Source organism: Herpailurus yagouaroundi, unplaced genomic scaffold (genome assembly GCF_014898765.1).
Source record: "Herpailurus yagouaroundi ecotype Mexico unplaced genomic scaffold, PumYag 193, whole genome shotgun sequence".
In the NCBI taxonomy this organism is placed as follows: domain Eukaryota; kingdom Metazoa; phylum Chordata; class Mammalia; order Carnivora; family Felidae; genus Herpailurus; species Herpailurus yagouaroundi.
This window is the reverse complement of record NW_024412424.1, coordinates 1,888,365-1,903,721: the sequence shown is the minus strand read 5'-3', so window position 1 is coordinate 1,903,721 and position 15,357 is coordinate 1,888,365. Positions and strand designations below refer to the sequence as shown.

The 15,357-nt window shown below is 54.4% G+C and overlaps 2 protein-coding genes across 2 annotated transcripts; both read left to right on the top strand.

Annotated features, from left to right (window-relative positions):
• Positions 1-241: 241 nt before the first annotated feature.
• Positions 242-4,064, top strand: NXNL1 (nucleoredoxin like 1). The gene is made up of 2 exons (XM_040444873.1): positions 242-842; positions 3,531-4,064. Exons 1-2 carry the CDS (start codon positions 517-519, stop codon positions 3,859-3,861), a joined length of 657 nt encoding a protein of 218 aa, XP_040300807.1. The 5' UTR covers positions 242-516; the 3' UTR covers positions 3,862-4,064.
• Positions 4,065-5,693: 1,629 nt separating this feature from the next.
• TMEM221 (transmembrane protein 221) lies at positions 5,694-12,629 on the top strand. The gene is made up of 3 exons (XM_040444872.1): positions 5,694-6,273; positions 8,298-8,383; positions 11,195-12,629. The coding sequence occupies exons 1-3, from the start codon at positions 5,954-5,956 to the stop codon at positions 11,662-11,664; spliced, it is 876 nt and encodes a 291-aa protein (XP_040300806.1). The 5' UTR covers positions 5,694-5,953; the 3' UTR covers positions 11,665-12,629.
• The last annotated feature ends 2,728 nt before the right edge of the window (positions 12,630-15,357 follow it).

Below are 15,357 nucleotides of genomic sequence, written 5' to 3'. Positions count from 1 at the left end.
AGAGAGAGGGAGACACAGAATCAGAAACAGGCTCCAGGCTCTGAGCCATCAGCCCAGAGCCCGACGCGGGGCTCGAACTCCCGGACCGCGAGATCGTGACCTGGCTGAAGTCGGGCGCTTAACCGACTGCGCCACCCAGGCGCCCCGTAATCACAATACTTTGTAGAGTCATCATGAATCTGGATTACCGAATGCATTCAGTTCACGAAGAAGCACGTATATTTTTATGTCACAACGTAGTAAAATATTTTCACACCCGTATGTCAGTATGACCGTTTTCCTTTGCAATCCTGTGCCTTAATGGATTGGGTTTCTAGCTGTCTCCAGAGAAGGAGCCCAGAGGGGCCTGTCTCTGCCCTTGGAGGCAGCACAGAATCAGGTCACGGTGTAGGCAGATTAGTGAGGTCCTGAACTGGCCTCCTTAAAGATACCTAATCCTGGACCGGAAGCCAGCCAGCAGGCCCAGGGCCACACAGAGTGCCTCCACCCTGTCCCCAGCTCCCGGCCGGGGCTGCCATGGCCTCCCTGTTCTCTGGCCGCGTCCTGATTCACAACAACAGTGACCAGGACGAGCTGGACACGGAGGCTGAGCTCAGCCGCAGGCTGGAGAACCGGCTGGTGCTGCTGTTCTTTGGCGCTGGGTCATGCCCACAGTGCCAGGCCTTCGCACCCATCCTCAGGGACTTCTTCGTGCGGCTCACAGATGAGTTCTACGTGCTGCGGGCAGCCCAGCTGGCCCTGGTGTACGTGTCCCAGGACCCCACAGAGGAGGAGCAGGATCTGTTCCTCAGGGACATGCCGAAAAAGTGGCTCTTCCTGCCCTTCGAGGATGACCTGAGGAGGTGAGATGGGAGAAGAGGCCAGGGAGGGCTTCCTGGAGGAGGAGCTATTTCTGCTGAAAGTGAAGTATTCGTTCATTCTTGCCTCCCTTCCATCTGGAATTGATGAGCTCGGCCTGTGTGGCACTCTGCACCCAGCCTGGGGGGTGCACAGGGGGGAGGGGTGCATATGCCCATTTCCGTTTAGCTCCCAAGGAGCTTACAGCCTGGGGAGACAGACATGACACAAAGACTCAAACACATAATAACAAACTGCAGTTGTGTTCCCGAGGACAAAGGGAGGATACCACGTGGGAACATAAGGGGCAGACCTTGCTGAGGTTTGGGGTCAGGGGATGTTTCCCTGAGGCAGTGCCTTTAGAGAGACCCCAAGGCCAAGGGAGGATAGGAGGGGAAAGAGTGAAGCGAGGGAAGGGCTTCCAGGCAGAGGGCACAGATAAAGGCTGGGAGGCCATCAGGCAAAGAACAGCCAATTCGGGGACCTGTAAGGAGTAACAGGCATGAGAGGTCTGCAGGTCTCAGGTGGCGCCACAAGCTGCATCTTTACAAGTATGAGTGTGGTCCTCAGAGTATCTGGGAGCCAGGGAGGGCATCGGAGCTGAGAGAGAGGTGCGTGGATTCAAGCTTTGCACTGAGCTGCCCAACTAACGATGTTGCAGTTTGCTCCTACTTTAGAACCTTCCCCAGGGATGCCTGGGTGGCTCAGTTGGTTCAATGTCCAACTTCAGCTCAGGTCACGTTCTCATGGTTCATGAGTTCGAGCCTCGCATCGAGGCTGAACTAAAAGCAAAGCCTGCTTCGGATCTTCTGTCTCCCTCTCTCTCTGCCCCTCCTTCCCTCCCGCTCTCTCTCTCTCTCTCTCTCAAAAATAAATACACGTTAAAAAAAAAAAGAAGAATCTTCCCGCTTTTCTGCGGTAAAACTTTCCTTCTTTTTGAGGTGACTGTGTGGTACCTGAGTCAGCTGAGCGTCCGAGTTCAGCTCAGGTCATGATCTCACTGCTCGTGGGTTCGAGCCCCGCATCAGGCTCTGTGCTGACAGCTCAGAGCCTGGAGCCTGCTTCGGATTCTGTCTCCATCTCTCTGCTCATGCTCTGTCTCTCTCACTCTCTCTCTCTCAAATATAAAATAAAACATTAAAAAAAAATTTTTTTTAAGTTGGGAGAAGCATACAACGAAACAATTAACAATACAATTGTTAACATTTTGCCAGATTTTCTTTCTCTGCACACACGGGAGCGTGCACTGAACCATTTGAGCGGGCGTCACAGACTCTGTGACACTTTACAGATTTCATTAATTTCGTCCCACAAGTTGGAAGTTTCTGGAGACCTTCGTTGTCCATCCAACATTATCAGATTTGGATGCTTGCTCACTCCCCCTGGCCTCTCTGCAGCCGAGGGGGATCTTTCTGGCAAACTGGTAACATTTCCCTTCCCAGGGCAGAAATGCCAGCTGTGAGGGCATCATAGCCAAACACTGACTTGCTCTTTTTGCTAAGTCTGTAAAGTCCTGTGTGACTTTACAAGAGCCATGCATTCTTTGTGCAGAGGCCCAGAAAAGGGCCACCCAAAACCCAGTGGATGGAAATTAACAACTGTGGATGATGGGCTCAGTGTGGTCTCCCCCTGTACTTCAGAATGTCTGTGCGTGATTCTGGTCCAGATGGGAGGTTTGGTCTGGGGTCTCCTGGGATTGTGGATGGTTCCTCACTGGCTTCCCCTCATACTGAGGACAAAATGGAAACTCCTTACTACGAGCCTGCAGGGCCTCTGATCAAGGTTGCACTCTAATCTCCCTCTGTCTCAGGGCCTTTGCACGGCTGTGTCCTCTGCCTGGGACCCTGGCCGCCCAGTGCCCTCCTCGTCCTGCAGCTTTGAGCTCAAAGATCACCTCCTTGGAGAGGCCCTCTCTGACCACCAATCCCTTACCCAGCTTGGTATTTCTTTATGACATTTATCAGTATTGATTCATTCATTCATCCCACACAGTTTCTGAGCCTCAATTCTGTGCCCTATACTGTTTCAGGCACTGGGGACCCAGGTGAATGGCGACAGAAATCTGTGCCCTAGTGAAGCTACATTCTATGGTGGGCAAAAATGATAAAGGGGAAAAATAGGGGCGCCTGGGGGGCTCAGTCGATTAAGCATCTGACTTCGGCTCAGGTCATGATCTTACAGTTCCTGAGTTTGAGCCCGCATTGGGCTCTGCACTGACAAGTGTGGATCCTGCTTGAGATTTTTTATCTCTCTCTGTCCCTATCCTGCTAGCACTCTCCTTCACACACTCAAAATAAATAAATAAACTTAAAAAATAAAAAGAGGAAAAACAAACGGTGCAGTGCGTTGGATGCTAAAAGGCACAGCGCAGCAGAGGGGAGAGCGAGGCATTGAGATTTGAGGTTGGCTACTCAGCACACAAGGTCTTAACCCACAGAAGTCCGGGGAGAGTGCTCCAGGCAGAGGGCATGGCCAGTGCAAAGGCCCTGAGGCGGTAGCATGTCTGAGGTATTGGACACCCAGTGCAGAGGCCACTGAGGCCTGGCCTGGCCCGGTCTCTGGGCTCCCCCAGCGCCCGGCACGGGGTAGTGCACACAGCAGGTGCTCAGTAAGCACCGGGAGGAGGGCTGTGTGGCTCCCCAGCTCAGGGGCGGGTACGGGCTTCCAACCGGACTGACCCGCCCACCCCGCAGGGATCTCGGGCGCCAGTTCTCCGTGGAGCGCCTGCCGGCTGTCGTGGTGCTCAAGCCTGGAGGGGACGTGCTCACCCGCGACGCAACTGACGAGATCCGGCGCCTGGGCCCCGCCTGCTTCGCCAACTGGCAGGAGGCGGCGGAGGTGCTGGACCGCAACTTCCTGCAGCCCGAGGACCTGGACGACCCCGCGCCCCGGAGCCTCACCGAGCCGCTGCGCCGCTGCAAGTACCGCGTGGACCCGGCGGCTCGGGGCAAACGCGGCCCCAGGAGAGGGAGCGACCCCGAGGGGGAGGGCGGGGCGGAGGGCGGGGACGGGGGGCTGTTCTGAGACCCCTGCGCAGAGCACACGCCTGAACTTCCCAAAGAGTGCCCTCCCAGACCCTACAGGGACACAGCAGTGGACACTTGAAGCAGACATCCAGCTGTCCCCGAAACAGCGGACCCACCCCCAACGGGGCGGAGGGGCGGGGGGGGGGGGGGGGGGGGGGGGGCGCTCAGACCTCCGGGAAACAGCAGGGCTTCAGAAGATTCAAAGTGCTGCCTGGGGGGAAAACAGGAAGACAGGCCACCCATTCAAAAATAAGCAAAGGGCATGAACAGGCAGTTTCTTCTCCAAAGAAGATACACAAATGAAACCAAGCGCATGAAAAGATGCTCCACATCATTAGCCATTAGGGAAACGCAAATCAAGAGCGCCATGAGATACCATCTCACACCCAGTAGGATGGCTATAATCAAAAACCAGAAAATAGCCAGCGTTGGCAGGGAAATGAAGAAATTGGAACCCTGGCGCGGGGCTGGTGGCAAGGGAAAATGGTGCAGTCGCTGTGGAGAGCAGTCTGGGGGTTCCTTGATAAGTTAACTATATAATTACCACATTTACCAGCAATTCCACTAGTAGGTATGCGCCCAAGAGAAATGCAAACAGACTCAGACAAATAGCTGCATGTGCATCTTCACAACGTAGACTTGAATAAACGAAATGTGGTCCGTCCACCCCGTGGAATGCTATTCAGCCATAAAAAGGAATGAAACACTGATACATGCTCTCAACATAGATGAACATCCAAGACATGCTCAGTGAAAGGAACTGGACACAAAAAAGTCACATCCCATGGGGCTCCATTTATAGAAAATGTCCAGAACAGGCAAACCCAGACACAGAAAGCAGATCAGTGCCAGGGGCTGGAGGAGGGGGGTGGGGAATGGGGGTCTCCCTTACGGATGATGAAAATATTTGGCACTAGACAGACATGATGGGTGCACAACATTGTGTCTGTACTAAATGCCTCTGAATTGTTCGCTTCAGAATCGTTTATGTCATGTAAACTTCACCTCAATTTCTAAAACTGAAAAATAAGTAATAACCAAAGACTTGTATCAAGACATAGGGGTGCCCACTCAAGGGGGGTGCAGAAGGGCCTCGCCCAGGAGGCAACATTTCTGCAAAGCCTTGAAAAAAAGTTGAACAGAGGGGAAATCACAGCCAACTGCAGGTAAGAGGCCAAATATCAAGGTGAATTATTTAAGGGGCGCCTGGGTGGCTCAGGTCATGATCTCAGGGTTGGTGGGTTTGAGCGCCGCCCCCGCCCCTCGCCGGGCCCTGTGCTGACAGCTCAGAGCAGGGAGCCTGCTTCGGATCCTATGTCTCCCTCTCTCTCTGCCCCTCCTCCACTCACCCTCTGTCTCTCAAAAATGAATAAACATTAAAAAAGAATTTTAAAAAGTGAATGATTGGGGTGCCTGGGTGGCGCAGTCGGTTAAGCGTCCGACTTCAGCCAGGTCACGGACTCACGGCCTGTGGGTTCGAGCCCCGCGTCGGGATCTGTGCTGACCGCTCAGAGCCTGGAGCCTGTTTCCGATTCTGTGTCTCCCTCTCTCTCTGCCCCTCCCCCGTTCATGCTCTGTCTCTCTCTGTCCCAAAAATAAATAAACGTTAAAAAGTGAATGATTTAAAAATTTGTCCAAGCCTCCCTTTTGTTTTTTTTGTTTTAAACAGTGAAACAGGTGCTTAGGACAGTGGGTGGAGTGGGGGGTCGCTTTCATGAATTTAGGGACTTGTGGGGCTCCCTGGATCCGGCCACCGAGCTTTTGCAGCTCTTGGGGCCACCTCGATTTCTTCTTCGCCCCGCCCCGCGCCGGCCCCGCCCAGCCAGGACCTGGAGGCCGGGAGGGGGCGCCCGCAGGGTCCCCAGAGGGAGGAGAAAAGACTTTGTCCCAAGTTTTCGCGGAGCTTCCTCATCCCCGCTGCGATCGGCGTCCCAATCCCCCTACGGCCCCCCAATTTTCAGACACCCCTTGCGGTCCCGCCCCCTTTCGGAACTCCTGGGGGCCCTTGGACTCCCGCCCAACTTCTCTGCCGCTAAAAATCTCTTTTATTCCTCCACCGCCCCCCGACCCAGGCCCGCGGGACCCCTACCATGGCCCGGTCTTACGGGGGCCGGGTGCTGGCCGCGATGACCCTGCTGGGCATCCCGGCGGCGGTGCTGGCGGCGCTGGGAGCGCAGCTGCTGTTCCAGCTGCAGGCGGGCCGCGCGGAGCTGCGGGGAATGCGCGCCGACGGGCTGGGCCCGGAGCTGGACGCCGGCCCAGGGCTGCCCGAGGACGCGGCCGGGGCGCTGCTGCCTCTGGCCGCCGCGCTTGCTGCGCTCGCCCTGGTGTTGGGCCTCACCAGCCTTCTGCTCGCCGCGCTCTGCGGCCACCTGGGCGCCGAACTGGCGCGGGGGCCGGGTCCCGGCAGGTAGGACAAGCCCCTCCACCCCGACGCCCGCCTGGGGGCTGGGCGAGCCCGCGAGCCGCCGCCCCTCTCTGGGCCTCAGGTTGCGCGGGGGGGTTGGGGGGGGGAGTGGATCTTCCCTTATCCCCTCCCCCCTTCTCCTTTCTTCCATCCCTCCCTGCCTTCCTCCCTTCTCTCTCCATCCCCAACTTCTATCACCTCTCCCTCCCTCCATCCTATAGTAGTTGAAAATTTACCGCAGGTGCTAATTTTACAGAGGTGGAAACTGAGGCTCATAGAGGGCCCAGGGTCAGCTAGCTCCCCAAACTCTTCGTGCTTCTTGCTTTCCAAGGATTAGCTCAGTGAAGTCCCCCCCACCCCCTTCGCCCCGCGGCGCCTGAACGTTACTGCCTCCCTTTGTAACTGCGGCTCCGACAGGGGACAGGGTCGGCTGATCTCTCCGGGCTGCCTGATTTGGAAGTGGGCGGACTGGATTTGAATTTGATTCTGATAGAGACAGAGCCTGTGCCCTGGCTCGGGCATCTGAGGTCCGGAACATGAACCCTGGGGGGGGGGGGGGGGGGCAGGCAGTGAATGTAGAGTGAGGGACCTTCCTTGAGTCAGGGACTCGGCTGCCCCACATCCAAGTGTTTCCCTCCAGGATGCCCCGGGGAGGAGAGCCAGAATCATTGGTCCAGGATTCCATGGATTTGAGCAGATGGGAACGTCCACCATTTGGAGTAGACCTATTCATTCGATAGCTCAGGGAGTCAGTGGACCAATATGTATTGGGCACCTGCAGGGGGCTGACCCAGCACTGGAAATAGAGGACACAGCAGGAACCAGGTGGACCCAGACCGGCCCTGGTGGGGTAGACAATAGAGACAAGCCAGATCAGAAATGTCAAGTGAGGCCGAATGCTGGGAAAGGAAGAAACTGGGGTGATGTGGTGGAAGCGGAAAGGGTAAGTGTGGTTGAGGCGGGACCATCCGGGGAGGCTCGCGCTGAGACTTGAAAGAGGAAAAGAGGCAGCGGATCTGGAGGACTGTGATGGGGGGGGGGGGGGAGCAGCATGTGCAAAGGCCCTGGGGCAGGAATGAGCTTGGGGTGTTAGAGGTCGAGGTGATTGGTGTGGCTGGAGGGAGAGATGAGGGAGATAAGGGTAAGGAAATCAGAGGAAATAGACCATCCTGGGCTTCTGTGCTGTGGTGCAGACTTTGGGGTTTACTCTGCCTGAGAGAGTTGTGAGCAAGGAGGCGCATGTGACCTGACTTAGGTTTGAAATCACCCCCTCCAGCCACTGTGCAAAAAAGGTGAGCGCAGAGAGGAGGCCACTTCCACTGTGTCGGTGGGAGGTGAGTGATAGCAGAGGCTTTCCTAAGCCTCGAGGAGTGGGGAAGGAAGAACGCACACGGCGAAGCACTCAGCCCAGTGCCAGGCTCAAAACGAAGTCCTCGGTCCGTCTCAGCCCTCGGGAGTCCCCGTTTCTGTCCCCTCTGATGGCAAGTTGAGCTCCGTCTCTTCGTGTCCCAAATAAGTTTGTGGTCTGTAAAACAACGGAAGGCAGGTGTCTAACAAGGGTCCCCGCGTAATAGCTGCTTCGTGAGTGCTGGATGTGTGAATGGACTGATGTGCGTGGATGGGTCACAGGAGATGGGTGGTGGATGGGTGAGTGGTGAGCGAAGGATGAATGGCCAGACGGATAGGTGGTTGGATCGATTTGATGGCGAGCGGGAGGTGGGTGGGTGAAGGATGGATGGACAGACGGTGGCTGTTTAAATAAGTGGATGGATGGATCAATAGGGCCTTGCTAAATGGCTGGCTGGCTGTGTGAACAGCTGATGGAAATTAGTGGGTGCTAAATGGTAGTGGACCTTTACCCGGCAGGATGGATGAGCGGGTAGATGGAGAGACCGATGGCTGGATAGATGGTTAGGTCCTCACACAGAACTCAGATCCCCCAAAGCTCCCCCTCCTTCTCCTCCCTGGCTTTCCCCCACCAGCCCCACCCCCTGAGTCCTTTTTCTTCCTGCCCCCCACCCTCCTAGGTCTGACTGGTTTCTCTATGACTGCCGCCTCCTCAGACACGTGGCCCTTGGCCTCTTCTGCTGCGGGGTCTCTGTCTACTTAGCAGGTGCGTGCCGGGGGAGGGGACGTGGGGGGGTAGAGCCCCGGGCTGGGGTGGCTTTGTCTGACACACTTTCTTGCTCTGGGACCTTCGGCAGACTCCCTTGCGTCCCGGTTTCCTCACCGGTAAAGTGGGGACGTGTACCGTCCCCGCCTTAGAGAATCGCTGGGGGCGTTCAGGGTGAATCCCCGCAAAAGCCCATGAAAGCATCTGACTCCAGTGCGGGGGGGGGGGGGGGCCCACGAGCAGTAGTTGCCTTCAGAACCCTTTTGGATTCATCAGCTTTTCGACGTCTGGTTTGAACAAAAGTGTCCATGTCCTTGGTGGTTTTCTAGAGATAGTGTTTCACAGGTGGGTCTTAGCAAAATTCGTTTGCTTATAAATATCAGCACCTCCAGCTCAAGAATGCCTTAAGTAAAAACAAAAAAACTGCTTTATAAACCAGAAATGCAGTTGTAAATCCCAAAACAGGAAGCAGAGCAAAAAGAAAGAACGTGCCGCACTGGCTTTCCTTCCCCGACTTGTAATAACTTTTCTTAGCTCAACAGTCTCTCACCCACGCTTGCTGGTAAAGGAATCAAATCATCAAGTCTCTTTAAAGAGACTCCTGACATCTGTTTTGTTCTAATCTTGGAAAATGTGTTGATGGGGCTGCAGGTTCGGTGCTGAATCACACATTCGATCACTAAGCAACCTGTTTTACTGGAAGAAAATAATATCCAGCTGAATGAAAAACAAGGGATTTGCTATGATTGCCTTACTGTTTTTCCTGCGACAGAGCAACAGAAGTTTAGAAGATATATTTAAAATATTTCTTTGTGAGATGCGAGCCTAGGGTTCATTATGGGAATACAGGGGTACATACGGGTATGTCACGTGCAGGGAACCCTGCAGAACTTTTGTTGCTTGACTTAATAAAATGCTCCGGATGTGAGTTTTCTTTAAAAGAAGGAGAGTGGAGGGGCGCCTGGGTGGCTCAGTCGGTTGAGTGTCCGACTTCAGCTCAGGTCACGATCTCACGGTCCGTGAGTTCGAGCCCCGCGTCGGGCTCTGGGCTGATGGCTCGGAGCCTGGAGCCTGCTTCCGATTCTGTGTCTCCCTCTCTCTCTGCCCCTCCCCCGTTCATGCTCTGTCTCCCTCTGTCTCAAAAATAAATAAACGTTAAAAAAAAATTAAAAAAAAAAAAGGAGAGTGGAGGGGGTGACTCGTGTATCTGTAAAGGTCACGGGTGGTTGGCCTCAGGTGCAGCTGGATCCAGGTGATCAAACAAGGTAATCAGAAATGACTCTTGCGTCACCTGTTAATCTGCTATCCCCTGAGAAAGATGCCTGTGTCTGTAAGTGCTTTTGACACGATGCCCACGACCTTGAGCCTTTTCACAGGCTGGCAAAAAAAAAAAAAATGTTGGAGACTTGGAGAATGAGATATGCTCGTTCTAATATACAAGAAAACTCGCAAAGAGAGAAAAAAAAAAAGGTAACCATGTCAGCCTCATTAAGTGTTAAATTAAGAATTTGTTCAGCTCCCATTTAGATTCTTTTTTGAGGTTAGGTGACCTCACTCAGCAAGAATTCCTGACCATGTCCAGCCAATCATCCAATTAGCCATCGTTGCTGACCAGAGCCAAAAGAATAATTAAAAACAAAACAAAACAAAACAAAACACACACTCTTTAAAAAATGTTTAGAGCAAAAAAGGTCCTCGGCCTCATTTTAATATGTCAAACATGATGCAGTGTGGCATCTTAAAAGCAAAAGTGTAGGGGCGCCTGGGTGGCTCTGTCGGTTAAGCGTCCGACTTCAGCTCAGGTCACGATCTCACACTCCGTGAGTTCGAGCCCCGCGTCGGGCTCTGTGCTGACAGCTCAGAGCCTGGAGCCTGCTTCAGATCTCCCTCTCTCTTTCTGCCCCTGCCCCCCCTGAAAAATGAAATAAAAACAATTTTTTTTTTAAACAAAAGTACAGAGCTGAAGAAAGCATAAAAACAGCCCACAAAGTGTCAAGAAGTCTTCCATTCACTCTGGGCTTCTCCACCACCAAGTCCCCTGCTGTTGCTGTAAGAAAATTCCTCCCTACCCGTATCCCAGTCAGCAGTCCCAGGACAGGCTCTGATTGGCTGAGCTCGGATCATGTGCTAGCCCTGCACCAATCACTACAACCGGAGGAATCAATGCTCTGATGGGCCAAGCCTAGTACCATAGATAACACTGATGCCAGAGAGGTGGGTCAGTGCTCCTACGTTAGCAATCAGGGTGAGGGTAAGGACTAGACCAGTAGTTCTCAATGGGAACTGATTCTGCTGACCCAGCGAACATTTGGCGATACCTGGAGACATCTTTGATTGTCATGACAGGGCAGGAGGGAACGCTATTGTGCCTCGTGGGTAGAAAGCTGCTCAATGTCCTACCATGCACAGGACAGTCCTCATCAAAAAGAATGATGCCAATTGGGCGTTGGACAGGCCAACAGAAAACTAGTACAGGTCGGTCCTCAAGGTCAGGTCAGCAACAGTCTTGTTCAGACCAGCAACCTGAGGCCAGAGAGGGGCTGTGATTCACTGAAAGTTAATCACCAGGATTCAGAAAGCCTGAGATCTGGGTTGTTTCAGTTGTAGTCAAGTACACATGATAAGGCACGGAAGTTTACCATTTTATAGTGAAATGGATGTGACAACGATGTGAGAGGATTAGATGGGTGAAGCTGTGTGCCTAGCATGTTGCATGGGTGTCTGTGACTGCCCTCTGTTTGGGGAGCTCTCCCAGGGTTTGGGGAGCAAACGTTTGTGGACTAAGTGAATGAGAGCCGTTTGTTTTTCCAGCACTGTCCATCTACGCCCTGCTGCTCTTTGAGATCGAGACAGGTGCAGCCGCCGCCTCCATCCTCGGAGTGGGTGCTCTGGTCCTCGTGGCGGCACTGACCCACACTCTGGTCCGAGCTGCCCGGGCCACCCGCCGTGGCCTCCACGAACTGTCCCCACCGCACTTTGAAGAGGATCCTGTCCGTCCTGCTGAAGTCTCCAAGGCCAGCCCCAGGGCTCAGCCCCAGCAGGGTACCCACCACCGGACCCCCTACTCATCCTTCCCAGAACCTGGGGACCCCGTCAGACCCACGGGTGCTGCTACAGCGCCTACTGCCAAGGGAGGAGGCTGGGAGGGCAGCCTGCCTTTATCCCGCATGCACCGGACACTGTCAGCTGGCAGGGGGCACTGGGAAGGGATCACCCATGAGATGCGCAGCATGCTGGGCCACAGGCCAGGGGGCTCAGGGAAGGACTCCACCCTGGTGTGAACCCAGGGACCAGGGACAGAGACCTGGGATCAGGCAGCAGGAAGAGGATTCTGTAAAGATAAGTCTAGGCTCAGCCATAGTAGCAGTATGACTTGATTTCTCAGTTCACAGCATCCCTGGTTTTTGTCCTGAAGGTTGCTTCATGGCACAAAATGGCTGCCAGGGCTCCAGCCTTCATCTCCTCTCAGAGGGAAAGGCAGAGGCCAGGGCAGGCTCGGTATCTTCTGGAAATCTCCCCGGGAAGCCTGGGGGCCCTCCTGTTTATACCTCACTGGCGAGAACAGTCACATGGCCACATCTCGTGGCAGGGGAGGCTGGGAAATGTAGCTATCCAGATGTTATAGGCAGGAGGGAGGGTTGGGCTTATGCCGTGGTTCTCTAAATGTCTCCATCCATTTTACAGATGAGGAAACCGAGGTCCAGAGAGGGGCAGTGACTCACCAGGAGTCCCATGGCCAATACTGAGCATCAGAGGCAGGATTTGAACCTGGGTTCTGTAACCCCCGTGCTGCTGACAGTGCAAGTCTCAGACTCTGCAACGTCTTCCGGGCTGTGAGCATTTGAAATCTGTGTGTGCTGAGCTTAGAGCAACCCAGGGCCACGGGTAAACCTGAGGGGCTGGACCCAGACTTCTGGCTGTGGCAGAGACTTCGCTGCTCTGTGTCTCACTTTCCTTGTCTATAAAATGGGGACAGAGGCAGCTTCTTCTCCTAGGGCTCCTGGGAGACTCGGTGTAAGCCATTCCAGGTGCCTGTGCACAGTAGGTCCTCCACGTATGTCAACCTGTGCCATTGTCAGTCGGGTGGGGTGCGTGGTGGCAGGAAAAGGCGGGGTTGATGACCACTTTCTGGGGCTCACGAAACTGACAAGGCTTGGAGTGGATAACTCAGAGCCCTCAGGGTCTCCAGAGGCCCTGGCCCCCCTCCTGTTCTGCACGACCCTCAAATAAACTCCGACCCTCACTATCTCCTTTGTCACTTGAGCCACATCCAAACATGCTGTGTGGCCAAGCCCAGGCCCAGGGTGATGGATGGAGTGACAGGAGTGGGGGTGAGGAGGCAGAAGTGGGGAGCAAGGGTATGTTCTTTGTAGACCTCAGTCAGGGACCCAGGTCCCACAAATCCTCATGTATGTAAGTTTCACCAGGGGGGTGGGGGGGAATGGATGCCTGGCCTTCATCCCGACCCCAAATGGACAGATATCCCCAGAATTCTCCCAATATGTCCCTTCCTGGACCACAGAGGTACTCCCAGGCCCACGGAGTAGAGGTGACTCAGCCACATAGTGGCTTAAAGCCTCCCTAGGACCCTTTCCAAAGGTCAGAGAGGTGACAGCACCCAGCGGTGGCGGCGGGGGGGCGGTTAGTCCCCAAGCGTGACCCTGGCAGGGACCCTGCTGATCAGATATACCCAGACCCAGGTGGCCCACTGTCTCTGGCTGCCACCTCCCAGAGCCGCCAGGAAGCTGCACAGAACACCTCCTTGCTGGGGGAGTGGGGAGAGAACACACACGAACATTCCACAGGGTGCCTGACGTGTGAGGTAGCCAGTAACATAGGTTCTCGGGGAGCATGATAAATATCGGTGAAGATAAAACCAGAATAAATGTTGGGGCCCCTGACAGGCTGTCAGTAGAGCATGTGACTCTTGATCTTGGAGTCGTGAGTTCAAGCCCCACGTTGGGCATAGAGCTTACTTTAAAAAACAAACAAACAAAAGAATAAGTGTCCCATCCTTCTCACAAGCCTGGTTCTGCGGGCACATGCCAGGCACTTTCCTGGCCTCGGTGAATCTTCAGGACAGCCCCACTTGCAGATGGGAAGACCGAGGCCCAGGCTGTGAGGCCACGTGGTGGCGATGGCTGGAAGTTCACAGTGGGCTCCAGGCCAGAGCGGGTGACCGAGAAACCCTGGAAACTGCGGTTTCGGAGAATCCCCTGGAATGGGGCAGGCCCCGAGGGCTCCCAGAGGGTGGGAGAGGAGCAGAGGAGGGAGGACCACAGCTGCCTGCCAGGGAGGAGTGCCTCATCTCCTGCAGCGGGCAGGGGAACCAGAAGCTGGACCCCTCAGCCTCGTCCCCAGGGCAAGGACCGGGGTGTGGGTGCAAAATTGGAGGCCTAAAAGAATTGAAAACAGGGATTCCAACAAACTCTTCCGCAAACATGTTCACGGCAGCGCTAGTCACAAAAGGTAGAAACAACCCAAGTGTCCCTCAACAGGTAAGTGGATAAAAAAATATGATGGATCCATACAATGGAATATTTACTCAGCCATAAGAAGGGACGAAGCATTGACACAGCACTGCAAGGTGGATGACCGTGAAAACATCACGCTGAGGGAAAGAAGTCAGACACAAAAGGCCACGCAGTGTGTGATTCCATGCATAGGAAACGTCCAGAGCAGGCAGATCCATAGAGACAGACGAGTGGTTGGAGGAAGAGAATGCTGCTAACTGCTTGTCAGGACAGAGTTTCCTTTCCGGGTGATAGACATGTTCTGGAACTAGGAGCGCCTGGGTGGCTCAGTCGGTGAAGCGTCTGACTTTAGCTCAGGTCACGATCTCTCAGTTCATGAGTTCGAGCCCCGCGTCGGGCTCTGTGCTGACAGCTCGCAGCCTGGAGCCCGCTTCGGATTCTGTGCCTCCCGCTCTCTCTGCCCCTCCCCCGCTCACATTCTGTCTGTCTCTCTCTCTCAAAAAATAAACATTAAAAAAGAAAAAAAAATGTTCTAGAACTAGACAGTGGTGACGGCTGCACGATCTTGTCAGTGCACGAAATGCTACTGAATTGTCCGCTTTCGAATGGCGAGTTCTGTGTGATGTGAATTTCACCCCAATTAAAAAATAATAATAATTAAGGAGGCACTTGCTCTCAGGCTCCTGCGGGAGCAGATTGGCCTCTGAACTAAAACGAGCTCCTTGAACGTTGCACCCCACGAGCTCGCGAGCCTCATCCCAGTCTGACCCCTGCTCATCCTCTTGGGAAGCTATGCAAGGTTCCGGCTCAGAAGGCCGGCTGGGAACAATGCCCATAGCCCGGACGAAATGTGCCCCCCTTGCCAGCCGTGCCCTGGAAGGGGTGCCAAGCGTCCTCGTATCTCAGCCGGAATCAGGTTGTCCCGGGGCTGGAACCAGATGCTCAGGTTGCTCTGTGTCCTGGGTACCCGATAAGGGTTTGGTGCTCCGGGAACTGGGACAGATCTGGCCCAGCGAACAGTCATGCAGCCTGCAACCTCAGTTTCCTTCTTTATAGAATCAGGTAACCTTGGGGGCGCCTGAGTGGCTCAGTCAATTAAGCAGCCAACTTCGGCCCGGGTCATGATCTCGCGGTGCGTGGGTTCGAGCCCCGCGTCGGGCTCTGTGCAGACAGCTCGGAGCCTGGAGCCTGCTCCGGATTCTGCGTCTCCCTCTCTCTCTGCCCTTCCCCTGCTCGTGCTCTGTTTCTCTCTCTCTCTCTCTCTCTCTCTCTCTCTCTCTCAAAATCAAATAAGCATTAACACAATTTTTTTTTTTTTTAATAAAATCAGGTAACCTTCTCCACCAAACAGCTGTGAGGACCAAATCAGAAAGGGTATTGATGTCTCCATTCATTTCACAGGCCACGCAAACAAAAGCAGTGGTTGGCATCCCGGTGGGACTTAGCGTGTGGACAACGTCTCTCAAAGACGTAGCCTTGGATTGGGATCCTCAGAATCAC

Bases quoted from the DNA above. Each gene is read 5' to 3' on its own strand.
- NXNL1 (XM_040444873.1), top strand. From the start codon at position 517: ATGGCCTCCCTGTTCTCTGGCCGCGTCCTGATTCACAACAACAGTGAC. The intron at 843-3,530 runs GTGAGATGGGAG...CCCACCCCGCAG, and splicing joins TTCGAGGATGACCTGAGGAG to GGATCTCGGGCGCCAGTTCT.
- TMEM221 (XM_040444872.1), top strand. From the start codon at position 5,954: ATGGCCCGGTCTTACGGGGGCCGGGTGCTGGCCGCGATGACCCTGCTG. The intron at 6,274-8,297 runs GTAGGACAAGCC...CCACCCTCCTAG, and splicing joins CGGGGGCCGGGTCCCGGCAG to GTCTGACTGGTTTCTCTATG. The intron at 8,384-11,194 runs GTGCGTGCCGGG...TTGTTTTTCCAG, and splicing joins GGTCTCTGTCTACTTAGCAG to CACTGTCCATCTACGCCCTG.